Below are 27,568 nucleotides of genomic sequence, written 5' to 3'. Positions count from 1 at the left end.
AGCTAGTACAGGAGTATATGAAATTTCTCAAGCCTTAGTAGTCCCAAGATAACAGGCTCTTAAAATCCAAGTTACATCTGGGCTTTGGTTACCATGAGGACATGGAATCTACACATTTAAAAACAACCACTGCTACTCACACCAGATTTCAACTGTGTCACAATACAGATGATTTTTGCTTCCCATCAAGTTACAACATGCTTCAAAGGAAGTGTGTTCCTTATGCTGAAGAAAGTGAATACAATAATCAATGTAGCATCTATCTGAATGTAGCTGTAATACTGATGAGAAAAATTATAGACAAAGAAAGATAATATAGTAGCATGTGTTCCTCAAAACAAATTGAGGGTGCATCTGGATCTTCCATGTTGCCGGTGGCAGGATTCCTTTTAGTTTGAAGCTGAATTTGATGCACAGAACTAGAGTTCCAGTGCAGTCAAATGTAAACTTCTACCTCTAGCATGTTCAGTTATTTGTTTACTTTAGTGTAGAGATCTGACTCATTCCTACTACTTATCCTCCCACTCATTTGCAAGAGCCTACTTCTGATCTCACTGAAATCTGAAGTCCGCAGTGTCTTCTCCTAACTTTAGGTGCATACAGTATGATCTACTGCTCTACACATACCTTAAGACAGGAATGGTAATACCAGAGTGGGCAGTTGTCTATAATAGACTAATAGAGCCTATTATAGCTCAGCATAGCTTAAGCCCACAAGTGCAAAGGATTTTTTTGGGGGTGGGGGGCTGTTAAGTGGAAAAAAAAGAAACAATTGGAATTTAATTTTCCTGTTTTTCAGTACCAATGAACACCAGCCAGTTTAGCTTAAACTGCATGCCCCTTTTGACTTATTCCCATCTACCTCATAGCACAAAGAACTAAATGGAAAAAACGATACAAAAATACTTAAAGCCTTATCAACCAAAGCCAAGTCCACAACTCAGTAATTCACTACTTACGTGATAGCATAGTATTTACAGGAAGACATTTGCCCTGTATTGTTTTCTTGACAAAATCAACATATAGTAAGATTTGCTGCAATTTTGAGTAAGAGCTCACTAAAAGTTATATACAATGTTTGCAACATTGGTAAAAATATAAGGAGAATAGCACCAAAGCCAGAAGGAACAGCAATTTACTGCTCAGCAGAAGACTGAACAGGTACAAGACTTGTTTCTTTTTTTATTTTGCACATTAGTAATATTCACACAGCAAGTGACACCTAGCATAGATGTTTTTACAGAAATTTATCTATAGCTTCCACAGTTGTTACTGATTAATGTACCAGGAGACATTCACCAGTTTCTTACATATGCTATTTTCTTTGATCAAACAGGCTATGAAACTTCAAAGTGGAATAATATGCTATTAATTGATCAATTCCAATAGAGCTTTCAATGTCTTTTGAACTGCTCCAGTGTTTCTGCTGTTCTAACATTTTACAGTAAAGGTCTTCAAAGTTGTGCATAGTAGAATTTATAAAATTGAATTTATTAACACTCCATTCTACCATTTTACTATTAACTTCATTACGAAATAACTGTTAACTTTGACTTAATACCATTAATAAGCTCCTAGTTCTACTCAGAAATACCACAGAACAGCTTACTCCAACTGCATAGCAGCATACTTACTTGCAGATCACTTATCTTTAAACTGAGCCTAGCTACTTCACTATAGATGACTAATCAAAGTTGAAGTAAATCTGAATTATTTAATAACAACACATATCTGATGTTAGATTCTACAAAAGCACCTAAAGTGATGCCATTTTTTTTACAGGAAAACACAAAGTTTATTTCAGGAAAGAAGCAATTGTAAAGGAAAGCTTTGCACTAGATTACCTGTTTCTGAGGAAACGAAAAAGCCTCCTTCCCAACTGTATTAAGAGCAACATGATGCTGGCCCTCCAGAATAAGCTGTTTGTTGTCTTCTACAACATATGCCTACAGAACATAGCACAAAGACATTAGCAGACCAGAAACTATCACAAGCTTCATAATCACAGAATTACTGATTTCCCCCTAAGTTCAGTGGAAGATGTTGTGCTGTTCAAAACCTAAAAGGCATGACATTTATGTGTATGCTTTTAATTTTGCAAGCACGACAACTGCTGAAAGTTAGACTCCAATTTCCACTACTTAATATTTGCACTCTGGTAAGTAACATCTTCTTCAAAGCAGACTGGGGTCAGTCTTACAGATCTATGATAAAAACATGCATTAAGAAATCTTGGTTTAATATTTCAGAATTTCACTTTTAAGAACAGAAAAGAACTAGATGCATCCAGAGTAATGTAAAACCATTTAAGCATACTTATTACAGTAACAGCTACTAAGATTGTCTTTGCTTCCTTTGCTTCCTGACACCATTTTAGTTCATTGGTCTGTTTTCACAAAAAAAAAAATCCATAAATTTTCTATGAGTATGCTTGAAGGTTCAGGAGGCCATATTAACTTATTTTCTAACAGTCATACTTCATGCCCAAATTAACACAAAGGACACAACCATACATACCTTCCACAGTACAACAATGTTCAGATCAACTTCACTGCACCTTTGTATCAATCTGACTGTCTCATCAAATGATTGTTTTGCAGCCCTTTGAGATGTATAAGTATGAGATTGCACATGTGTTCTTTTAAATTCAGAGGATAAGCTTTGAAAAAAAAAGTCTGCACAAGGACTGGCTGAACTTATTATCTGCAAGAAAAAAAAAAAGCAAGAAAGCGTTCTCAGAACAGAATGCAAGCTGACACAAGTTACTCTAACAGAGCTTATCACCCCTGTAGTATTTCAGTTCCTTTGTCTTGCTTTGCTTCCCTTTGCAAACCTACAGAATCCTATACATCTTTGTTTCCATGATTGCCCTGTTAGAGATCAGCCCTCCCTAATAAGCAATCTAAGGCAGGGATCCTCAAACTACAGCCCGCGGGTCGGATATGGCCCCCCATGATCCTCAACCCGGCCCCCGGTGTTTACAGACACACACACCCCCCCCGCCTCCCGGGGATTGCGGGGGGGAAACCAAGCAGCCGCAGATGACTGCCTGCCACTGCATCCGCGCGCCGGCCCCCTGGTTAAAAAGTGTGAGGACCCCTGATCTAAGGTAACATGGGTAAACAGAGCTATAGATTATTGGTCTAAAACTACAAATACCAAGCTTAGAAATCAGGACTTTGATTACTACCACCAGACAGCCTACTGTGATATATGAAGTGTAGCAGAGGGAGCTGAAGTATCCAACTCACAAAATCACATGCAAGTCATTATTGCTTATTAGTATTTTCCTCAAGTTAGGCAGAAATATCAAAGGTAGGAACATATATTTTGCTACAATACCAAAGATAATGGATTGCACAGCACATTCCCCATGCCTAAGTGGCATAGCCAGAAGTACTGTGCTGTTTGTCAAGTTTGTCATCATTTGTGCTGAGCTTTTCCAACACCAAAAGGTTGATAAGGAAGCAGTAGTTGTAAGACCAACAGCAACAATACTTGGAGACAGCAGGGTAAGTAAGAATCTTCAGCTTCCTAAACCTTTGCTTTCAAAAAGTTTAGCCTTTCCAGAATATGCTGTCGCAGAGCTGCTAATCATTAGAGTAAAACACACTTCTACTGAGGCAGACAATCCACTTTTGCAGTAACTGTCTAGAAGAAAGGGCACCCTCCCCAACCCCCCCATTCGAGAACGTTTTCTTACAAGAAAGCTGAAATCTATGCAGCTCATCCAACTTTAAAAATGTAGAGGGATCATCTATCTCAGCTTTTTAGTCCTAACTTCAATTCATATGCCTATAAAATGAAATGGCAGTGAATGGGTTTTCTTTGGCTTCTAAAAGCTGGATACATATATGGAAAACATACACTCAGCATAAAATAAGCAATCTGACATCCAGCTAAATCCACTATGCTAATGCAGATTTCTCATCTGATGCAAGTGGACTACTTTTCTCAGGGTTTGGAAAAGCTTTTGCTTACCAAGGTCATTTGCTAAAAGGATTCTTCTTCAGACAATGCCTGTATACTTAAAAAGATTAGAAAAGCATGGCAGTCCAGAAACTTAAAACTAAGAAGAAACAAACAGGCATCTTGAATGGACTGCAACCTACATGAGCAGTTTTGATAATCTGGTACGTACATACATTACAAGTTTCCAGATTATTTGTAATTATATTTTTACGAAGTTAAGAAAAAACAATATAAGAAGAATCTGACATCCACAGATCTCTACTAGAAACCTAGAGGTCTGGGAAACATTCAGAAGAACTGCTCTAAAGGGTTGGAAAGGAAAGAAAAGTATTAGCAAAAGTTAGCATTGCAACGTGCTCCCTAAGTGGTTCAGCTGTGGAGATAGGAACTTAAATTCCAGACTATCCACTAGTCTATGCTTTCTTACTTTCTCTTTGTAAAAAAAAAAAAAAAGCTGACCTAGAAACCCAGTATTTTTTGCCATGCAAAACTCACCTTTCGAACTACAAAAAGCACTGTTCCCATTTTTAGTTTTTAAAAAAGGTTTTCACTGAAATACTTCCACATGACAGGGATACTTTGCACAAGGACAAAATATGCAGTTGTACCAATTCACCTACCTGTTCATTTCCAAAGACAATGTCTGCAAATGTGTAATTTTCTAAGGGATAAAAAGAGAAGGCATTGTTTCAGCATCATGAGAAGTCACAACTTCAGCAAACAGTATTTTCTTCAGTAAGTTACCACATTCAGGGGACAACCTACCTTCTGAGTTTTTGCATCTTACTGCTTTAAAGCATAACTTCGCTCGCTCTCTGCTAGCAAGTTTAGTATCTGAAAGAAAAAGGTTGCAAGATTTATTTCCTCCCCTCAACATAATCACAGTCCCTCCTCATTAGTCAAGCCAGCCCTCAAACTTCACAAATAAGAAACACTGACAATATTCAAGAGGCATAACTAATCAAATAGAGCAACTGCATGGTAGTAAAGATGCATCTTCTGCTGACTCCTTCCATCAACATCTAGAGCAGAAAATGAGCCATAATACATGAGGGAGATACAGACAAAGGAGGAAGGAGCAGAAGACAAAAGATTCAGTTTATCTGACTGGTTCACCCTCAATATTAATGCAAGAGGAATACATGTCTAGACTAATTTTTAAGTACATAAAATATTAGCATACTAACAAAGATAACATCCATTAGATACAACAGTTGTCCAGGTTTTTTTTGCCTGGGATAGCCTTTTCATGAATTAGCAGCTTGTATTAGTTAAGGCAGGATACAGCACTAGCAATTCTGGTATATTTCTAATAACTGAATGGAGGACTTGTTGATCACTTTAAATACTGATAAAAATAACGAAAAATAAAGGAACACCAAAAGATATTTCTTGTGAGCCAAGTTATCAGCCAACCCAGACATGGATTTCTTTACATCACAGAAATAGTTTACCTGTAAGTTAAGCCCATTTTTAAAATTAATGAAGTCTGAAATATACTTTTCTTGAAACACTGACAAAAGACAGGCTGTAGCATGCTTGAAATGGACAAAGTTCTCAGAAATTCATTATCCTGAAAGCCAAATTCAACTCCTTGTAAGATTTTTAACTGTTCTTGTCAAGTAGAAGCTGGACTTGCCATCCTTTTGGTGAAACAGATACACACCTTTGTCTTCAGAGACGTTAACAGATTTTTGAAGCTTCCAGTGCTTGCTATTGCTTGAAACCTGCACTATATGAAATTCTTTAACACCAGTCTCGCTCTACGGAAGAAACACAGATTATGTCAAACAAGACAATCACAGTTGTGATGTTCTACATTGCATCGTAAGTGTTCATTGCAAGACGGCACTGTTAGAATCTTAACTAATTATTCACACCATCTGTAATACAGTACTGAGAGACAAAGAGAGATTTAAGATCCACTGTAATGTGAAACAACAGTCCCAGCTCACAGCAACTTCCAATTTCAGTAAACAAAGCCACATGAAGAAGCAGCAAAGATCCCCCAGAAAAAACACCCACAAGCTAGTATTTTAGATTAAAACAACTATAATAAAACCCATGCTTTTAACTCCAATGCAGAACACTGTCCACAAGGCCACTTATTTTCTAAGATTACTTTAGGAACATTGCTAGGTCATAAATCCCAAAAATTCAAGAACCTTTTTTACATACGTACACAATGAAAAATAGCTTTTGGGATTGGTTTTCTTTCTTGGAAAGAGTGGTGGTAGTGGAAAACTAAGTCTCACACAATGTTATCTGTTAACTTGGTAACTACTTCATAAAACATTCCTTTCTCCTCAAAGAAACAGTGGACAATATTCATTTTAGTAGCTGAACTAAAAATGAAGCGTACACAATTTAAAAACAAAATGACGTATCAGCTCAGTGATTCTACTACCACCTAAGCATCTAGGAATTCTATAAACAGAGCATTCAATTACCTTGCTTTGTGGTCGGAAAAATGGGAGTAGCTTTACCAAAAAAAATGACTAGATTTCAGTTAGCATGGTATGAACGACTAAAGTGTTTTTATCTGCTTTGCTAAGTCAACAGATCACAACAGACATCTCTATATGGACTGTGTTTGCAAAAACATCTTTTAGAGTTTAGTAACAAATGTAAACACAGAAGCTTCCCTCAAGTTGGAGTTAAATTTTGGCTTCACATTACCACTATTTCTAGCAGTGTTTTCACTGAAAGGTTGCAGGAGGCACAGGTTGTCGAATTCAGAACTGTCTTAAAAGTTGTTATCATCAAGAACATTCATGGATTTGGAATAAGACTTCCTAAAAGAAAAAATTACTCCAAACTACAGTACTGCAATTTGCTTAGGATAGAGATAGTTATAGTAGACTTCCAGAGAGTTGAAATATAACTTAATGTTAGTACTCTTTCCAACAGTAACTGGAATTATTAAATATGCAAGGTTTACTTAGTGCTTGCATAGTTGTAAAAAACACTTTTACTTAAGTCTCAGTTCTACTGGTGACATATCTGCTGAGCTTTAGATGAGTATTATTAAAAATAAGAACTTACAGTATTGGTATTTTCTACATCCACAAACACCAACATATTGTCCCCTCTGCCTTCTTCATCCTCAAGGGCATTACTTCTGCAGACAGTAGCTCGAATATGCAGAGATCGGCTAGTACAAATAACTGCAGTGTGCCTTAATACCCTATGACTAGGAAGGGGCAGGGAAGGGGGAGAGGAGAAAAAGAAACACACATGCTGAACAACCAGGACTGCTGTCCAGATCCTGTCATCAAGAAGTTTAGCTTTTATGGTTGTCATCAATATTATGGCCATTAAACAATTTTTTTTTTTTCAGCTAACGAGACAGTTTTTTTTTTTTAGCTTCCTAACAAAATTATATTATTTTTAAAAATCATGCTGCATGGGTAGGTGCTGTTCAAACATGCAATCTCTCAGCCAGTTCGGAATACTGGAGGAAAAGGTTTGTATGCTACCATGACAAAAAAATGCAATCAGAAATATTTCAGACATAAGACAACTAGCACAGTGAAAGCAAACAGGCATATATGGGCACAAGGATATCATTAAGGTATTTAATGCCACCAAATACTTTGGAAAATAGCTTTGAGTAAATAAACCATAGGCAGCCCACTAGTTGGTCACATCTCCTGTGTAAACATTTACTAAAAAGCGTTTAGAGAGAATACCACTGCTTTCAAGTTCCCCTGAACTAAGAATCTTGAAAGTTTACTTCTAGAGCCATCACTACTATGACTTTTTCCAGATACACTCAAACTCCAGGCCAACAAGCCCTTTGTAAAATTTACCTTCCTGCTTTTCTAAAGATGAGTAAACTTCAGTTCTTGGACACCATCAAAATACATCAGCTTTTCCCACATAGAAGAAGCTCTGTGATACCCTAACTTCCACTTGGAAACATTAGAGAAATGTAAAAATTTGGTACACATTACCTACTAAATATGCTGAAACACCACACAATACTTGCTTTGGAGGGGAAATCAGTGGTCTCCTAAATTCTACTTCACATAATGTCACAATCTACAGAATAAACTTCATAGTTTGCAGTTAATCTTCAGACAGATACATAGATTCTGTATAGCTTTCAGGTGGCACAAATAAATATTTTTTTTAAATTTAAAAGCTATGCTCAGTCTACAAAAGAGCACTTTTGAAACAAGATCACTTTGCTTAAGTTCCCCCGGAAACTTCAATATAGTAGGGAAAAATATATTCCCCAAGCAACCACCTTCTATCTCTAGAACACCTCACTTTCTGAATAGTATGAACTCACAGGAGAAATAAGTTCTGTTCTTAAAAAAAAGTGGGGGAACAGAACAACTACATTGTAAGGGGACAAATTCCCCGTTCCTACAGGCTAGCTCACAGGTAAATGAAAAGTTAACTTTGGCATTTCAGAAGCTACAAAAAAAAACCACTAAACAAAGTGCATTTGCATGACTTTTAGTTTGACTCCACAAATATGCTGCTGATCCATTCTCCTCACTGTCTTCAACTTACTCTGCTTTGGTTTACATTACAGAGTAGTCTCACAGCACATGAACTTTGTTTTTTTCTCAGAACTAGCCTGAAAAACAAGCTACAGTCACAAGCAAACCTGGAGTCCACGTGACTAGAGCTCATCTGAAGTAGCCCCGCTCACCACCATCATCCTGCATATGCATAGCACAGAGACCAGATGTGCTGGTTTTGGCTGGGGTAGAGTGATTTTTCTCCACAGTAGCTGGTAAGGCACTGTGCTTTGGATTTGTGCTGGAAACTGCTTATAACACAGGGATGGTTTCATTACTGCTGAGCAGCTTACACGGAGTCAAGCAAGGCCTTTTCTGCTCCTCACACTACCCCACCAGTGAGCAGGCTGGGGGGGGCACAAGAAGCTTGGAGGGGGACACAACTGGGACAACTAACCCCAGTTGACCAAAGGGATATTCTATACCATATGGCATCACACTCAGTTTATAAAGCTGGGGGAAGGAAAGAAGGAAAGGGGGGGGGGGAATGTTTGAGTGATGGCATTTGTCTTCCCAAGTAACTGTTACACACTGAACCCTGCTTTTCTGGAGATGCTTGCCAATTGGAAGGGGTGAATGAATTCTTTGGTTTGCTTTGCTTGCCTTTGCAGCTTTTGCCTTACCTATTAAACTGTCCTTATCTCAACCCACAAATTCTCACTTTTACCCTTCCAATTCTCTCCCCAATCCCACCAGAGAGAGGGGAAGTGAACAAGCAGCTGTGTGGTGTTTGATTGCCAGCTGAGGTTAAACCACAACACCAGGTCCCCAACCCTGATTACAGATCCACTCCTAGTCTGCACTGCTTCTTAAAGTGGACAGTGATATATTCTCCAGACAAACAAATCCAGCACATGCAGCTCTAATAGATTTCTCTCCCTGAAAATTAAGTATTAACATTTAGGTCTTTGACCTGTAATCTTAGTGAGCTATAAACTAATCTAGATAAAGCCCAATTGCAGCTTTCTCTCAGCTCTAGCTATATAGCAGTTAAAGCTCGAGGTAGTAACGTAAGACTAGTATTTGCAAAAGAGTAAGAGAGAGAGGTAGTAAGAAGAGCCTTCTTTTCTGTATTTGGCCATTTGCTAGATTGCTACACAGGCTTCCTGAAGGCTGATCTCTTCACTTCCTGAACACAATCTTATTCACCTCCAGAATCTTTCTGGAATACGTTTCTCAAAAAGTTATCTCCTGAGCCTTCTTAGCTGGGTGGGACTTGGGAATAAGCAACATAAGTCAACTTGCTACCTTTCAAATAAAGTTCAAAGAATGCATTATTTCTTAGCTTGTGGTGTCAAACTTGACTGTCCACTGTCTCGACATGGTCCAAAAAGGCACTATACAACAGCATACAAGTCAAACTTGGTATTTAACCCCCTTCAAAGAGAATAGCTTTCATCATAATACAATTACTAACCACATTTTAGCTAAGAACAAAATCTTTTGTTCAAAGTACCCAAGATTGGTTTATAACACACAGAAACAAATTAAGTCATGATTTTCTCCCCCCCTATGCCTCAGAACGATGTGCTTCCAGAGAAACTACATACAGAGTTTGTATTAACATCATTCCATTAACCCTCCTATTTTAATAATTGCCACTGATAGAAGCAGTGTAGGCTGTGTAATTTCAGATGGAAATCAGATCGTGTAACAAAGATCATTGCTTAGAAGAGCAGGTAACAGGCATCTTCTTTTGTATTATCATAGCCACTGTAAGCATAAACGTAAATCTTAATTTCTCTCAATGTTTATAATGTATCTATTAAGCGTGACAGAAAAAAGTAGATAAAAACTTACCACATTTTCGAGTGTCTTTTAATACTTTCATAGTAAAACAAAAAGTTAATTTCATGAACACCTTCTTCATCTGGTCCCCGTAACCACATTGGCAGCTGCACTGAAGCCCCAGGAAGAAGAACAGCATCAGGAAGCGGGACATGTATTACTTCAGGCTGACCTCCTGTGCCAACCCCAAAGTCTGCAGAAGAAGCTGAAGATAGCAGTGCTGTTCGCACAGAGGTAGGGTCTGTCACAACAGTCTTGTACGCACTACAGTTTTCAGAAGCTGAAGGACTTAGTGGCGTTAGAACAGCAGTATTTCCACCAAAAGTAAAAAATTCTGGATGCTTGGACACAACTTTCAGTGCCGTAAGAGGACACTTGCTTACGTTCACAAATTCTACATATGCTTTTCTAATTTCTCCACAGAGAAGCCCTGTAGGAAAATTTATGAAGAACACCTGTATGGGAGAGAACAGGAGAAAAGAAAAATCTGAACAGAGTCAAGTTACAAACATGCATGAAAAACCACCACCAATGTATTTAAACTATATTGCTCTGTACAGCTTCCTGAGGAAGGGAAATGGAGCAGCTGGTGCTTATCTCTTCTCCTTGGTACCCAGTGATTGAACCAGTCCCATGTGTCCTACGCTGCACCATGGGAGGTTTACACTGGACATGAAGAAGCATTTCTTTATCAAAGGCATGGTCAAATACTGGAACAGGCTTCCTAAAAGGAGAACTAATGCCCCAAGCCTGTCAGTGTTTAAGAAGCATTTGGACAATGCCTTTAACATCCTTTAGCTTTTGTTCCACCCTGAAGCGGTCAGGCAGCTGGACTAGATTATTGTAGGTGCCTTCCAACTGAACTGTTCTATTCTAGAGAGTGTTGTCATTAACCAGTTAGTCAAACCACTTTAACAACCGTAGTAAAGAAAACCACTAAGTTCTAATTAACCAATTTGAGGAACTATTCTAGATAAACGGCAGGCAAACAAAAGCTTCTTTGCCTGTTTCCCCTCACCTTGAAATGTGGCTACAAAAGCTGTTGCGAACTAAAATTCTGAAGGGAATATAACAATTTCAGAAGGATGTTAAATTTGGAGGCTTCAAGCTTCACTTGAAAAAAACTCACCAAGTTTGGCACTGACAGATCAGAAATTAACTGGAGATTTAGGCATTAACAAAGTCTAAGACTTCATTGTTACAACTACATTTATAAGCTCCAGATTCAGCTATTTGCTCAAAACTGCCTATAGAAAGTAGTTACATACCTCCAACAAAGGCATTTCTTCTGTAATAATGGGATCTAAACGTCGGTCAGGTCCATATTTAATAGATGTTTTTTCCTCTTTTGTGTTATTAAGTCGAGGCCCTTGGATTTCTAAATCTTGTCGTCCTCGTACAGATAACCCATTGGAGACAAGTTTTCCTGTAAAACAATTTTAAAGTTTGACTTTTTTTAAAGCTATTCCTAACTTTTTTGGGGAAGGGATCCAAGGCTTCCTACCCAACCTCAAAAGTATTTTTTTCTGTTACTGGGTACACACAGTGTTCACTGATTAAGTAGCATCACTCAAAGAACTATTCAAAGCTCACTGTCACACATAATGCATTGCTTCTGTGAGTTCAAACAGCCAGTTATCCACTGTTGTGGACTTACTCTGCCCTTTAATAGTTTGACTACAACTAGGGGGGAGGCACAGAGCATGAACATGATTTATTTCGTTTCCCAATTTCTGCCAAGCTGGAAAAATCCCCAAAGATTTTTATTTTCTTCAAACACAGGCCACCACTCTTCAAGTGTTCTTTATTCAAAAAGGTTTCCAGTTCACAGACAGCTGAACAGGCATCACTATTTCTTTTAGACACTTTCAAACATGTGCTTTAATCCCCATTTCCTCCCACAACTACCTTTTCCCTGTGAGAGTTTCAGATTAATGACTCAACAAAACAGATGAAGTAATATGCAATAAGTCATTTATATGTTAATATTTTGGTTCTCTTTCCTTTGTAAAGTGAAGATGCTAAAAACAAAAACAAACTGTATCAGCCAAACTTAAGTTTGGGAATCTATGCAAACATCATTGCAACAAAAAGTTGAAAGCTAACAAAAAGCCAAAAGACCCAGAGGAAAAACGAATGGCAAAAGAGTCAATGGAAGTTGTTACAGATTCAACATGGCATAGATATAAGTTTGTGGGGTTTTTTCATCATTTCAGAATTCCCACAGATTTAAAAGGAAAAGTATGGACTTCGCAGAGGTTACTTCCTTTCTCATAGGCTTCCTACAGGTCCCAATTAATTTTTTCCCTGTTTCAGTTGTTTCCCTTCTTTCTATATCCTCACCTGAAGGAAGGCCTCGCATGATGATAGTCAAACATTAAACACTACAATTTCATTCTATTCTACAGACACCATGTCTCCCCCCTTCCCCAGACATAGCACTTCAGGGAATAATACACTTACCTGTCTGTAATCCAACAGAAGGATCTATCCCATCTAAAGTCACAGCACCCTGAACAGTGCCAAGATTATAAACGACTCCCAGAATATGTAGCTCCCCTGTTTGATGGGGAAAGAGCTTTAGTCTTGCCTGTGGAAATATGTTAAATTTTTGTTGTTGTTGCTACTAGAAAAAAGTATTATTACATTTAAATGTCCAATCACTAAAAAACACTCACAGCTACATTTACTTTATGGTTGTGTCATATGTAGCTGCATACAATAACTACAGGCCATTTACTGGATTCAAAATTTCATATACACAGAATTTACTAAACCAGCCTACAGCTGACAGATGCTCATTACATTCAGAAAGAATCCTAAATTATAACAAAAATTAACAGAGGCAGAATGACAGAACTATTGAAGTTGAGAAGGACCTCTGGAGGTCATCTTGTCCAATTCACCTGGTCAAGTAGGGCAACCTACACCCAGCTAACCATTACTATGTCTGAACAGCTTTTAATATCAGCAACAACAGAGGCTCCATAATCTCTGGGCAGCCTGTGTCCAGTGCTCAGTCACCATCCCAGTAAAATAAAAAATAAAAAAAAGTTTCCTGATTTTCAGAAGGAGCCTCCTGTGTTTCAGTTTGTGCCCATTGCCTCTTGTCCTGTCACATCCTCCCTTCAGATATTTATACATGCTGATGAAATTCAGAAGTTCCAGTGTTTCATATATCATTAATGTCTTCTATTGAGTTTAGTATTGAGATCATAATATCTGAACTTCATCCTAAAGTTCAACACGAAGTACAGTACTTACCACTTTTGTCTCCTCACTATTAATTAGAAATTCTGCTATTGCTTCAGTTCCTATCATACCATCATCACACATTCCCTGAAAAGAAGAAACAGCTTTTCAGATACTATTACTCCTAGGCAGAGAAAGTGCCATAAATATTACTTCCCACACCCTTCCTAAACTGTTCAAGGAAAAAAGTATACAAATTCTAAACTGCAGACAGTTAGGACCAACAGGTGCTGTATGCCCAGCTTCTTAGGCTTTCCGAATTGAAGCAGCAGCTAGAGAGCTCAGTAAACATTGACTTGAGAGAAATTTAAGATTTATCACTATAAATCAGAACCATTCCCAATCAGTTTCACTGATACTCACAAAAGTATTTATCATATTAAAGTAGCAGTTCAGACCAGAACAGAAGGAAAAAAGGACTGGTAATCCTTGAGGCTCAGTCGTATGAAGCCATGTTTATAACTGACAAACACTTACAGTACCTTTAGAGACCACTATGTTCCAAATCCTTCTGACCAGGAAACCAAATTAAAAAACTTACTACAATATTCAGTATTAGAACATACTAAAACCTTAAAAATATGAATGCGGTAACAGTCCTTCACAGGAAATTTTGACAGTATTAGTTGTGTTTAACAGTAGTACGTGGTTCATCTAAATAATTCAAAAAAATTTTTAATACAATAAATTTTAATTTTTCTTCTAATAGAGGTATTCCTATGTCATACCAGCACAGTTTTTCAGAATATATATTTCACTATATACAGTAGCTTGTGTAAGAAAAAGGTATTCGACAATAATACCTATTGACATTTCAAGACATTTTTGCTGGTCGAGGCTAGTGTGACTAAACAGATGTACTACACATACAGTGAAATGTTGGCAGTATTTTGCTCTGTAATGTAAAGCATTAAGCTTTACAATATATTTGTTACCTTGGCTGCTTTGTGTGCTACAGATCTAAGAAAATCTAAACATCACAAAAATTCAAGAGCTACTTTTTTTTTTTTTAAACACACCTGAACCATCTGTTTTCATACTACCAAATTTTGAAGACTGAAATTATATATACACATACACACTCCATAACTAGCTGTTTGGGTTTGGTTGGAAAAGGATGAAGCTTGCCTTACCAGCTCTTTTGTTTCTCCATCATGCTTTGCATTGAAGTCTTTAGGTTGAAACTTCCACTGCAATGAAAGGTCAGTCAAAAGAACTGGGACTTTCAGAGGGTTTCGGAAGGACACTTCTACAGTTATTGGTTCTATTAAAAAAAAAATATCACAAAAATAATGACAGCCTATGCCTACCACAATCTAAAGGTTCACCTGACTCAAAGCATTCTTGTGCTAACTTGCACAAGAATATTGGTTTAAATCTACAATAACACATGAAATATTTTATGTATTTATCTAATTCACTTTATTTCTGAAGTGTATAAATCTTAACTTTACCTTCTATCACAGCAAGTGGAAATCTAGAGTTATCCGAGTAGCGATTTAAACAGAACTGCGTTGGTTGGAAGTTTGAAGGTATTATTCCTTTATTTATCACAGAAACAACCTGCTCCTCAAGTTCCTTCCACTGCTGTGATGATTCCGAGTCATATTCCTGATCCAGGCTTACATGCGTAGCTGCCTGCTTTTCACCTGGTATGAATAAGGCAGTCTTAGAAGATGAGAACAGTGGCACGCAACAGTTGCAACAGAAGGCTTGATTGGTGATTTGGTAAGTATTGTTAAAATATTTTAAGTTCTCAGTCACTGTCATTTTATAAATATTATTTATAACACTGTCACGTTATAAGTGATTTAAGTGAGCAAACTGCAAGACATTTTGAAATACACACATGGAAGACAATACTGAGGATAATTTGAGTATAATTCTATTTGCAAATTGTGGAACTCCAAGATTTTAGCATGCTACATGGTATACTCAACTTACTTTACATTCAGGCATTCAGGAATCAGTGTTTCAAATACTTCATCCAAGAGAAAGTTCACTGTGAAGCTAATTTCTAGCACTGGCACTAGCGTCTAGCATTTGCTAAAGCATTAATAATCCAAAGTTTGTTACAGACTTTCATAGCTGGAAAGCTTCAATGTAAAATAGTGGAAGTCAGCACATCCACATACGCAAATTTCATATTTACACAGGAAGCCTAAAAACGTCTAGCAAGTAGATACTAAGCTTAAGCTTTTATTTTGAAACCGTATTTAAGAAGTTAGCATGTCACATTAGTTCTACATAATGATATTTTTTTTTTTAAATGACACTAACTCTTGCATATATGTTTGTTCCATAAATAAGGGACTCCACCTCTGTTTACATAAAAATTTCTAACCTTCTGCTGGTCTTCGATCATGCCCAAAGAAAACACGGGTTGCCGAGCTGTTAATATATGGTAAAGGAAGCTGTGGTAATGGACCGTCAGGTGATAGCTGGGTTACTTTCTGGAGCAAAGGAGGAAAATAGAGTGTCATGACATTATGCAAATACATAATGTCCATGCTGTACGTTACCAATGACAAGGAAGCCAAGTTATAAGCACTCAGTGTTTGAGCAGGTAGTATTTTTAAGATGGAATCAATAATTTCAATTAACTGTTTTGATAATTTCCTCTGCTTTGACAGACTTATTTTTTTCAATAAGTTAAAGTTGCAAAATCTTTATGGAAAAAGGAGAATAATGATTTTAATCTAGCAGTCTAATGACTATTGTGCCTGCATGGCTGTTACAAGCTTTATTTGATGCAAAGCTTGACTCCCTAACTCAGGATTTTGTAAACTACATTCACTACACCACCACCGTTACACAAGACTCTCACCACAGCTGAGCTGCAGAATTAAACAGCGGTCTTAAGTAAGGTCTACCCTAACTTAGCAAATCCACAGAAATTCTGTTTACAAGCTTTAGAAGACAGTAACTAACTACACAGCTACAACATACTTGGTTTTCCTGAAGCCTAAAATAAAAAATGAACACATTAACTAGATAGAACAACCCTGGAACAATGCAGGTATGACAAAAAATTGTTCAAAGACTTAACAGAAAATTACTAGTAATAAAATAACTAATTACTCAAGGAATAAAGACAATTGAAAAGTCATATTTACCTTATAAACGTAAAGATATTCTCTTAAAAAAGCTCCTTGCTGAGCTGGGGGTTGTTTGCTATCATTGATCAAAATATGCCTGAAGGCAGACACAGCATTGTCAAGCTGACGAAGTGTAAAGGACTGGCGACCAATTGTGAAGTTAATATGGTCTTCTGCAAGAGACCAGCCTTTCCCTTTGTAAACCTGCATGGCTTGACAGTAGCAACGTAAGGCATGTTTCTTCTGCAAGAAAAAAAGAGTTAATTTCTCAAATAATCCCATCAACCACTCATTGTAATTGTAATATCAGGAAGATTGACCAATAAGTCAGGAAAGTTACTGATGTTTTACCATCACCACCCATTATGCCAAGTGTAACGTTTGCAGAACTATACCTCACAGCAACTGGTCAACTTCAAACACAGAAGTGTTGGTTCCTACAGTACAGAGCCTAGCCTGCAGATTAAGCTCATGTTTTCAAAGACTAGTGTAACAGGCAGTAAGTTAAGAAAGTAAGTAAGAGAAGACTGCTTCAAAGTAGTGTTCTGTATTGCTTTAGGACTGACTGCTACAATCCACAGAGCTCTACTGCCAAGCTTCAGGACATAAGCTAGATCTAACACACTTCATTCCGCTTTTGTAACTGAACTTTCAGTGTGACACTTCCAGTCAACTGCTATTCTGTAGACACTTTGGACAAAATCCATGCCAAGGAAACCAATAAAACACAGCCCTGCAGTGCATACAATACAATTACCGATCGCATCAGCCACTGGGAGACAGATGCTCTGCTCCCAGTCAGCTCCACAGTTCCTTTCCTCTACATATATCAGGACCTGAGCATTAATCCCAAGCCCAGGTACTGAACATCTGCATAGGCATTCACTGTACAGGCAAGTATCAGCTTCTAGAAAAAGGGAACAGCATTGCCTTATTTACAGCAGTAATGGGGAAATTTGAAGATATGTTTAAATTGGTATGGTGATGACAGAGTACAAGCAGTAAATCCTTAACATCAGCAAGTATTACTGACACTTTAAAATATATTACAGTATGCAGTTGAGTAGCCTGGATGACTTCCCTTTGGTAGAATTTAGTATTTTGGTGTCTTTAAGGCTATGGAAAAAGTAACCTACATTTACTGTAACACTGAAAAAGCATCCCTTAGAAACCAGAATATCCGTAAGAATCAGACAAACAATGAGAGCTGTAACGTGAAGATAAAGTCAAAGCTTTACCAAATGCATAAAATCTCCAGGCAAATGAGTGAGATATACAACAATAAACTAACACCTCCAGTCAGTAGCTCCCTGTCAGTACTGTATTGTCATAACAATAGACTGGGACACTACTGCAAGAAAAAAAACAAGGAGGGAGGGAAATAGTCCTACTATTCTTCACATCTGTGGTTTTAAATGCAGAAGCCCAGAATACACCACTTTCTTTGGTCCTTACTAGGATGATACAAATGAGATTGGGTGGAGTAGGAACACTCCCCCAAGACCACGGAATTCCAGTGCCTGGGTTCTCCTGCATTATTGATTTGCAATACAAATATACTTCTATTACAGATTTACATTTACAGCTTATTAGTAAACCGAAATTGAATGTATTCCAAGACAGCTCCATAACTGAACTCCAGAGGCTAACCTCAGCAAGAATCACGCACAAACTATCTTTAGAGAGTCTATCCCACAACTGAGGCAGAAATAAAGCACACAAGTTACATCCAACAAACTCTGAGTTTATGTACCACAATTAGAGCTGCCTGCACAGGAGTGTGAATGGAAGTAAAAACAATCTGATTTGTATTGGTTTAACTGCTACTTAAGTCTAAGCAGCCATAGAGACACTTTAGTTTGTTTTGTAGTAACTATTCATACACCTGCACAACCACTAAACACATGTGGTTAAAGCACCTAAATTTGCTATTATTCTGATAAATTAAGAGTTTAACAAATCCTTAACTCCTGCAACTCACTTATCTCAATAGTAAAATACTCCTTTGCCCAAATAAAAAGCTTTGTATTTTGCTGTGTATAAAAATTGAGACTCAGAAATGAATACACACATCACTTCAGTTTCAAGTCAGTGATCTTCAGCATTACTTCAGATACATGAATAAAAGCCTAAGCTGAATAACACAGATGTCATTTTCAGACGACCAGAGCTGAATACTTTTGACTAACACAAAAGTATCCAGAAGCAAAGCATCTTTTTCCAGACTAATGACACATTTAACATGTTTTTCAGAGTATCAAATACCAAGCATATTTTCCATGTGGAAAGATACTACTTACCTGGCCTGCTTTACTAAACCTATGGCCAGCCAGTATCATATGAAATGCAAACTTTCTAACCATGGGACTTTTCATATTTATAAAGCAATGGGCTGCCTGCTCCAACAGAAGTGCACTGCGAAGATCTGAATCCTATTTAAAAGTGAAAAGGAGAATTAGCCTCACAGTTGATTACAAAGATAACAGCAGCCTTGTTTTAATGCTAACAAGGACAGTAAGCCCTAACAGCGCTGTAAAGTTGAAGATTCATTTATATACAAACTTTAGATGTACATGTGTGCATATAAAAGAAGATTAGAAGTATTTTTCACTTTGTTATATGTAGTGTTCAATACCAAACACTGGGTTGTTTTTTTCCAGTGGAGAGATTTATATATCAACCTGTTTCAGTATAACAAAAGAAATATTTTCTGCTTTTTCAGTTAGTCGGGCTACAGTTTTAACATTTACCATTACCTCTGAAGCACTCCGCTACCTTTCCCCCTCCCCACCCCCTGCATGTATTAAGGCTAGAAACAAAAAAATAAGAGGTTTAACAGGATGAAGGAAAAACAGAGGGAACAATGGAACTTAGTGAATTTGTATCACAAGAACCAGGTTGATTTCTTAATGACATACAATTTCTCATTACTGTACTCTTCTCATGCCAAAACACAGCTATATTATTTTAACCAATCAGACCAGAATCTACTTGATTTTACCACAATCAAACTCCATGCTACCAGTGATGTCCAAGTATGCATCTGGACTATGTACTCTGAGACGCCTACCTACATAGTACCCTATAAATATTTCCCTTGCAACTGCCAAAAGGCACCAGAAACATACTAAATACAATTTTAAGTCATAAAATGATTGTGCAGAGCCAAAAGTATTTAAATTCCTTGTTTAAATAACTTGGTAACCGATTTTGGTAGCAAGTTTAAGTTGAAAGGGCAGGAAAGAACGAAGCTACAAATATACTTGAGAGCAAAACTTACAGAAAGTTTATTCCATGTTTAATCTGTCACAGGAAAAGTCTCAGAAGCATCACATTCAGTGCAGCTGGCCACAAAGCAAGAACTAACTGCCAGTTAGACTTTCCTCCAAGCTACACAGAAGATGCTACATTATAGTATTACACTTGTTTCACTCCTTTTCAAGCAAGCCACTTTCTGGCCATTAGAAGCCAATTCCGTGCTTGATTTCCACCAATTAATATCACAGAAGTGTTCAAACTAGCTTTCACTTACACTGTAAGATTCTAATGATTCATAACAGCTAAGCTACAGTATTGCCTTAGTTACTTAAAACTATAGAGAACTACCGATTTTATGTGGGATACTATCCATTATGGCTCTGGCAAGACATGTTGATAATTTCAGTTTAAGAACTTGGGAGTTAAAAGTATGTCATACAGGAGTTAAGCAGATGTCAAAGAAAATAACTTATAAAGCCAAAGACAAAAAAATGCACATTTAGCACTTTTTTAAAAGTCAAGCAAGTCACTTGACTAGAAAGAAACCAAGTAACAGTATCAGTTTCTTCACTTGCAGTGTAAACTGAGTTTTCTTCACTTCATACCTACTCATTTGCTACTTTTGGCTAGAGAGTATCATAGGACAAGATTTAGAATGTAAGCTAGAAGTGCTTGTGTAAATAAACAAACAGGGGGAGGTCAAGACTGGAAAAAGCTGTTAAGTGTTTTACCTCACTGGTTAAACGAATCAAAAGAGCAGCTGCCTCTGAATATTTGCTTTGACTTTTTAAGATTTCAGCACTAAGCAGCACACAGCGTTCAGCCAGAACCATGTTCCTAAAGCAAAAACATACATGTATTAATAAATATTTATGAAAATAAGTCACAGAAATCTTTTCACTTCAGATCTGACAAATTTTCTCCATGTTTTATCAGACTGGTTTTCTGTTGTTTATCTTACTTAAAGTAAAATATAAGAAAGCTCATCCACTGCAAAACAGCACCACACAGATTGATACATTGTGTCCTATCCTACTGTAGCAGCAGCTTTTTGAAAGTCAAAGCTAGAGCGCATTTTTGAATACAGTATTTTATTTATAAAAATACCAATAATCTGATAAACAAGAGGTCCAACAGCCACAAACAAGTTGTCCTGGGCTGACCTTGGCAAGCACCAGGTGCCCGCTAAGCTGCTCTGTCACACCACCTCCTCAGCAAGGCAGGAAGAAAAAAAATCAGATTAAAAAGCTCATGTGCTAAGATAAGGGCAGGGAAGTGACTCACCAATCAGTCACAGGCAAAACAGACTTGGATAGTGATAAATAAAAAACTAAATTAAATCACCTTCCCCTAACTCCTCCTTCCCAGGCTCAACTGCACTCCCAACTAGGCAGGGGGACAGGGAAGAGGAGCTGCAGTCAGTTCATAACATTTCATCTCTGCTGCTCCTTCCTCCTCACACTTTCCCCTGCTCCAGCATGGGGTCCCTTCCACAGATACAGTTCTTCAAGAATTGCTCCAGCATCGCTTCTTTCCACAGGCTACAGTCCTTTAGGAACAGACTGTTGCAGCGTGGGTTCCCCACAGGTCACAGCTCCTGCCAGGAATGTGCTCTAGCATAGGCTCTCTACAGGCTGCAGTGATCTTCAGGGCATATCCACCTGCTCTGGCACTGGATCCTCCACAGGCTGCACTGTGGATCCCTGCTCCACTGTGGTCCTCCATGGGCTGCAGGGGGGCCAACTGGCCTCACCATGGTCTTCTCCACAGGCTGTGGGAAAGCACTTCCTCACTGACCCCACCTTCCTCACTGACCTTGGTATTTGCAGAGCCGTTTCATTTTCTACACCCCCCTCACAGGTGCTGCATAGCAAATTTTACCCTTTAAGTATGTTACCTCAACAGCACCACCAGCCTTGCTGACAGGCTCAGCTTTGGGCAGCAGCAGGTCCATTTTGGAGCTGGGTGAAAACTGGCTCTGGGCAACACAGGCAGCTCCTGCTGTTTTCTCACAGGAGCCACCCCACTACCAAAATCTTACCAAGTAAAATCCAATACATAAGTTTAATGAGTACTCTCTTAAGAGCAGCATAGAACCCTTTACATGTTATCCTAGACCAACTAACATCTCGCTCTTTAAAAGTTACCATCATTCTGTGATTTTAGTCATCTGGCACTATCACTGTGCAGGGGAAGAAAGTTAAGCCACCTTTCATTGGATCAGTACAGAAGTAGACAACGTACTTGCAGATATCTCGATAGGTCTGAATTGCTGTTTCCATATAGTGAGCAGGATATGGTCTAGGAGCTCCAGGCTGAAGAAAAGCAGATACTGCTGCCATTTCCTACAAGAGAAATTCAGCACTGTCACTGTAGGTTGTTTTCAACAAATTGTAAACCTCAAAATGCTGAGGAATACATTTCAACACCTGCTAGTTCAAGACCTTCATCTAATTGGTTACTGGCATGTAAAAGTGTACACAACACATTAACTGATAAAAGTTTTAATGCAATAGCCTACTTATCGGTCTGCCAGACAGCAGCCAGAGTGTTACACACACAGAGAAGGTTTTCAGCTGATGGCAGCCCCAACATTATGCAGAAGCATTGACTGAGCACCGCTTTACAAAACCAACAAATCATTTCCTATTTCAGGAACAATTTTTCTCATAAAGTAGCACTAGGAACTGATTTCTGAGACTTCCTTAAGTGAAGTTACATCATCAGCTTCCAAGGAAACTCCAGCAAACCTGGACTCTGAAATTTTACTTTTTTCCCTAGGGGGTGAAGAGAGGATGGAAAAGTTTTTCTGCAGTAAATAGAGACTAATACTTGTAGGTTGAAAAAAAATCATCATTAAGACATACAAACCGTTAATTAAGAAATTAAGATAAATTTTCAGATTATCCAAATGCAGAGCAACTGTCTGTACTGCAAACATACATATCAAGGTGGGACAGTGTACAAAGCTGTTTTACATCAAGATGGGACAGTGTATAAGAACACTTCCATAGTTCTGCAAAGTAAGAGTTAAAAATTTTATCAAGTCAACTAAAGTCTACAAAAGATAGCTTCCAAAAATTGTTAAACAAGCTTATTTTCCAGTGTTCCCATTTATCTTGTTGAAAATTGTTTTAGTCACATATACCTTCAGTTTCAAAACTAATGAGTATGTGTTTACAGTGAAGTTCAGCAGTGACATACTCAAACTATATTGCTCAAGAGCCTTAAAGAAAAATAGTACAATACCATATTTATAGTGACATAGTCTTGACTTCCTGGCACATAATATTCTGCCAAAGTCTAAAAAAAGCTACTATAAAATTATTTTGCACCTGGTTTTGGATTATCAGACTAAAAATCTAAAGATCCATTCTGCTGGAGTTGGCCTTCTAGGTATTCTCCTTTCGTATTTTACATTTTAAGAATTAACTCTTCAATTTTCATTCACACCTTTACCCCCTTCATAGAACAGCAGCCAATACATTTGAGAATCCTTTAGGATTTGCTAAAGATATGCAGCAGATTTGGCAAGACCCTTATAAATTTGGAGATGGAGGGAAGAGATCATATATTGTTACCTTCAAACAAGTGTTTAGAAATTATTAGGAAAAGTTCACAGAATGTTTATGTTATATGAAGTACCAACCAGTGCTCCAGCTGCATAAAGCATTGCCTGATCATTTAAGAAGTCTTTCTTTGCTGTATGGTAACAGCTATATGCAAGTTCATAGTGTTGCACCAAAAAGCACAAGTCTGCCATTTTCCGGATTTGAAGCTCTGGTGCTTCTGGTGGATACCTATAAATACAAATATTTAAATTTAAAGTTATTTTAATAATTAGAGCAAGGTATGCTCTATGAAGTCATGCCCTCTCATCTTAATTCCTATTCACAAAGTAGGAATAAAAACTGCATTCCTTCAGCTTTACCCAAAAAATAGCTAAGAAAAGCAAAGCTGCTTTCCTTCTGCCAAGAAATACTGGGAAAAAATATGCAGCTAGCACTGAAACTCCTCAATAAGATTAATTGTCAGAGCTAAACAGAGCTATATGTAAACAAACAAAAAAGACACTGGTCATCTAGCCATAATTGTTACTTCTCCCCATTTCTCTGGAAAGAAAAAAATCCACTAAAAAACTGTCTTAGTCCTGGACAAGTTCCTGTCCTCTACAAGCATCAGTAACTTTTGGTTAGCCAAATACATATGAATCACTTCAGTGAAGATTCACAAACAAACACTTATTAGTCAAACTTTGTCAGCATGGTTTGCCTCCTACAAGTTCAATACAGAAAGCTCAAATTAACATTGATTTTGAATCCAAAGACACACAACATACATACAGCTTTAAACTTGTAAGTGTCAAGGACATTAATTTTGGCTTAGTGATATCCAAGAACTATTTAGACTTCCATGGTTAAAATAAGACAGTTGAAGAGAGAGCACTTTTCATAATTATACATCCTCATATATAGAGGAATACTACAAACATACAGAATGTATGATTTGGTAAAATTCAAAACCTAATTCTAGTGTAAAAAACAGTTGCAAAAAATATGAAATTCCCCTTAATTCAGCTCTCAAGTGCACTTGCAAAAGCAATATACTTATATTCAACTGCAGTAAATTATGTAGTTACATGAACAAAACCACTTCTACATCGCATTTGCCTTAAATAAGAAAAGATAGTACTAATTTAAAAATATCCCTTACAGCAGACCATAGCTTATTTTTACTACTATTACTTTTAAAAATGTACGATTTTTGTAACTTCGAAAGCTTCACTGTAAATATAGCAGAAAGACTGCTCTGTAAACAGGTTTTATCCCCTTTTTCTTTAGGGTCTGCTACTCCTTTACTGTATGTTTAGGCACGGTACTTCTCATGATTTCTATGCTCATTTAGTTCACTTGGTGGAACACTATCAAATAAACACAGGCTTTCCCTCCCTCCCAAAAAAAGGTACATTTTCAGTTTGGATCTAAAGATAAGGACTGAAGTTACTTACAGCAAACCAGAAGTATTCTTCAGTTCATTTATACTTTTCTCTGGAACCTTGCTGCCGCTAAACCACTTTTTAGTAGCGGAAAACAATGATCGACTCAAGCCTTTCCTGGAAATTAACTGCAAAAAGATACTAAGTTAGAGCAGTACACTGCAAGAGAAATACTAATACAGGTTAAACTTGTATAAAAATCCAAGCTGCATTAAGGCTTCCTAAACTCTTGTTTTTTCCATAAAACAGAAACAGTAACATAACCAAGAGCACACTCCTTTAGAATGAATCACTGACACTGACAAGTTGCAATTCATGTATTTGTTCTATTTGAGACAGCTGAGGTTCACTGTTTTTGCTGTAAATTGAAGATATCTCAGTCCTATGAACTGAAACATTTGATGTGTCTGCTTGAAATCTAATAGAGTATCTAATTTCAGTCTTAGTTTTAGGCTGGACCAAGTACATACTTCAAAAGAGAACATTCTCCCTGTCATCACCCACATAAAGCACTACCACATTGTGAACACTGATTTCAAGTGTAAAGGGTACTAGTCCTATGTGCAAGCAAGGTCACACAACTTTATTCTTTTACATAATTTCCACTAACAAGGATACTTCCACAGCGAATTGCCATTCCCAGGATTTAAGGCAAACTACATCCCTTTTTAAAGATAATTTTAAGGATAGCAACATCATGCTTTTCTTACCACAGCTAGGAATGTATTACTACATTCCTAATGGCAAAGCTGTTTGCCACACTATTTATGCACTTTTTTTATGGTTCTTCATGAAACTTTCCAAGTATAAACATGGACAGCATATACAAACTCCTGAAAGTCAATTCAGGGAGAGAGTGTCCCTTACAGAATATGATTCTTAGTACCAAACCCCCCTCACACTTAAAACTATGACCTGAAGAGAGAATTCAATCAAAATACAGAGTTAAGATAACAGAATTTGGGTCCCAGTCTAATGCTAAACACAGTAATTTGATTGCACTAATGTAAGTCAGTCCATCTCTCTAGCCGTTTAAGACCATATGGAAGTGAAATACATAATAAAAAAGGGCCTTACTGTAATGGAAATCACTTTAACACACATCCTTTTTAACATGGGCATGATACTTAATATCACACTGCTATAAAATCCTAGTTTAATAGAAGAATATTCCATTGCAAAAACTGCTGACATCAAAACAGAATTGCATGACTCAGGGTGGCCATGCATTTCTCTTCTGTCAAGAAACAGCAACTGAAGTACATAGCTCTTTTGCAGACAATTACTGATGAAAATATACTTGTAACTTCAGTTGTGCATTCTAATGTTGAAACATAAAAAGTACATTTTGTAAATACTAAGATTTTAAGAGCAAGGACAGATATCCCCAATAGCAGTTCAGATAGGCTTTCACCAAGAAGTCACCTTGCACCGAAGCTCTTTTGATATAAATTGAGTTTTGTTTTTTCAAAAGACAAACTGAACAAAAATGGTAACTTCAGCTATCTGTCTTATATTTATTTACAGTTTTCAATAAGATCATTGAATCATTAGATGCAGAAGGAAGTAATAATTTCAAAGCAGGTTTTTGAATAACTGGATTTATACCTCTATTGTTTTTCATTATTATGGCAAAGTGGTTTTAAGAGTAAACTGACCTGATCATTAAGTTGCCGAATTGTCTTCTCTATATGTGGTAAAAGTCCCCTAAATGTGAATTCCTGTATGAACTGCCTAATTCGATCGTGATCTGTCAGTGTTAAACAAGCACCATGAGGCGTTCCAGAATTTAATTTCTTTGGGTCTTGCAATGATGCAGTAGCCTTCGTGTAATCAGTGCTATCCAAACTGCCACTGGGATGATCCAGTTGAAGGGGGTGAGTCTTAAAGTTATTTGACAGACCATCTATGGAAAGATTGAAAAAAAAAGTTAAATATTTTGGGTTTTACATTAATTTTTAGTAACCTACTTTAAAGATTTCCTTACTCAGAACTCTGTTAAGCAAAGCTGTTCACCAATTATTCTGCACTATAGATCGATGCTAAGCAGAAAGACAGCAGCAGAGCACTACTCAAGTATGACATCACTCCTGAAATTCTTCAGAAAGCTCAAGTAATCGCAGGAACTACAACATGGCTAAATATGTACATTTTTGGTTCTCAACTACAGTGCAAAGAATCTCCAAGTATGCTGACCAGTACCAACAACACTGAAGGAAAAAGTATGAAAACATTACAGATGAAGTCAAATATTCATGAAAAGTTGCAAACGCAGGCAATTACAATGGCTCCATTAGATCCACTCACTCTTTTCTATTCATGTTTTAAGATTAGAAAAAGAAAAAACTCACTCATTTTCCAAGCCCTTCTGAGCAACCATGATGTAAAAACAATCTCCTACGAAGTCCTCGTAATTCAATGAGAGGAGCTGCTGATATGACTATTGCATCTTACTACCCAAAATAGACACTTCTGCTCTAAGACTTAAATAGTTCTTATTATTTCCTTTCTATATAAGAAAGTCAGCTTGCTTTATCTGGCCCTAGCTAGCACTGGGCAAAGCTGAGCTGTGGAAACAAATTCTTAATGGAGTTTACTCGTGAAGTGTAAAGCTGGGTACGTAACGTTTAAACACCAGCCTGCAGGCTACATCTGGGCTGTAAAGCTCA

The 27,568-nt window shown here is 37.4% G+C and overlaps 1 protein-coding gene across 4 annotated transcripts in view; it reads right to left on the bottom strand.

The window, feature by feature from the left end:
- TRAPPC8 (trafficking protein particle complex subunit 8) overlaps positions 1 to 27,568 on the bottom strand; it is a 55,610-nt gene that overhangs the window by 11,544 nt on the left and 16,498 nt on the right. For all 4 annotated transcript variants that reach the window (XM_055799294.1, XM_055799296.1, XM_055799295.1 and 1 more), the window contains 20 exons: positions 26,558 to 26,805; positions 24,912 to 25,027; positions 23,553 to 23,703; positions 22,148 to 22,248; positions 20,635 to 20,740; positions 18,946 to 19,077; positions 16,664 to 16,888; positions 15,892 to 16,000; positions 15,002 to 15,196; positions 14,681 to 14,811; positions 13,560 to 13,634; positions 12,759 to 12,885; positions 11,564 to 11,721; positions 10,308 to 10,750; positions 7,018 to 7,165; positions 5,639 to 5,735; positions 4,738 to 4,806; positions 4,593 to 4,633; positions 2,518 to 2,703; positions 1,845 to 1,946 (listed from right to left, as the gene is read on the bottom strand). In XM_055799294.1, coding sequence (XP_055655269.1) covers positions 1,845 to 1,946; positions 2,518 to 2,703; positions 4,593 to 4,633; positions 4,738 to 4,806; positions 5,639 to 5,735; positions 7,018 to 7,165; positions 10,308 to 10,750; positions 11,564 to 11,721; positions 12,759 to 12,885; positions 13,560 to 13,634; positions 14,681 to 14,811; positions 15,002 to 15,196; positions 15,892 to 16,000; positions 16,664 to 16,888; positions 18,946 to 19,077; positions 20,635 to 20,740; positions 22,148 to 22,248; positions 23,553 to 23,703; positions 24,912 to 25,027; positions 26,558 to 26,805 — 2,960 coding nt within the window. The remainder of the gene's footprint in view (positions 1 to 1,844; positions 1,947 to 2,517; positions 2,704 to 4,592; positions 4,634 to 4,737; positions 4,807 to 5,638; positions 5,736 to 7,017; positions 7,166 to 10,307; positions 10,751 to 11,563; positions 11,722 to 12,758; positions 12,886 to 13,559; positions 13,635 to 14,680; positions 14,812 to 15,001; positions 15,197 to 15,891; positions 16,001 to 16,663; positions 16,889 to 18,945; positions 19,078 to 20,634; positions 20,741 to 22,147; positions 22,249 to 23,552; positions 23,704 to 24,911; positions 25,028 to 26,557; positions 26,806 to 27,568) is intronic.

The sequence above is a fragment of the Falco peregrinus genome, chromosome 3 (genome assembly GCF_023634155.1).
Source record: "Falco peregrinus isolate bFalPer1 chromosome 3, bFalPer1.pri, whole genome shotgun sequence".
NCBI lineage: Eukaryota > Metazoa > Chordata > Aves > Falconiformes > Falconidae > Falco > Falco peregrinus.
This window is presented reverse-complemented; position numbering and strand designations above follow the sequence as displayed.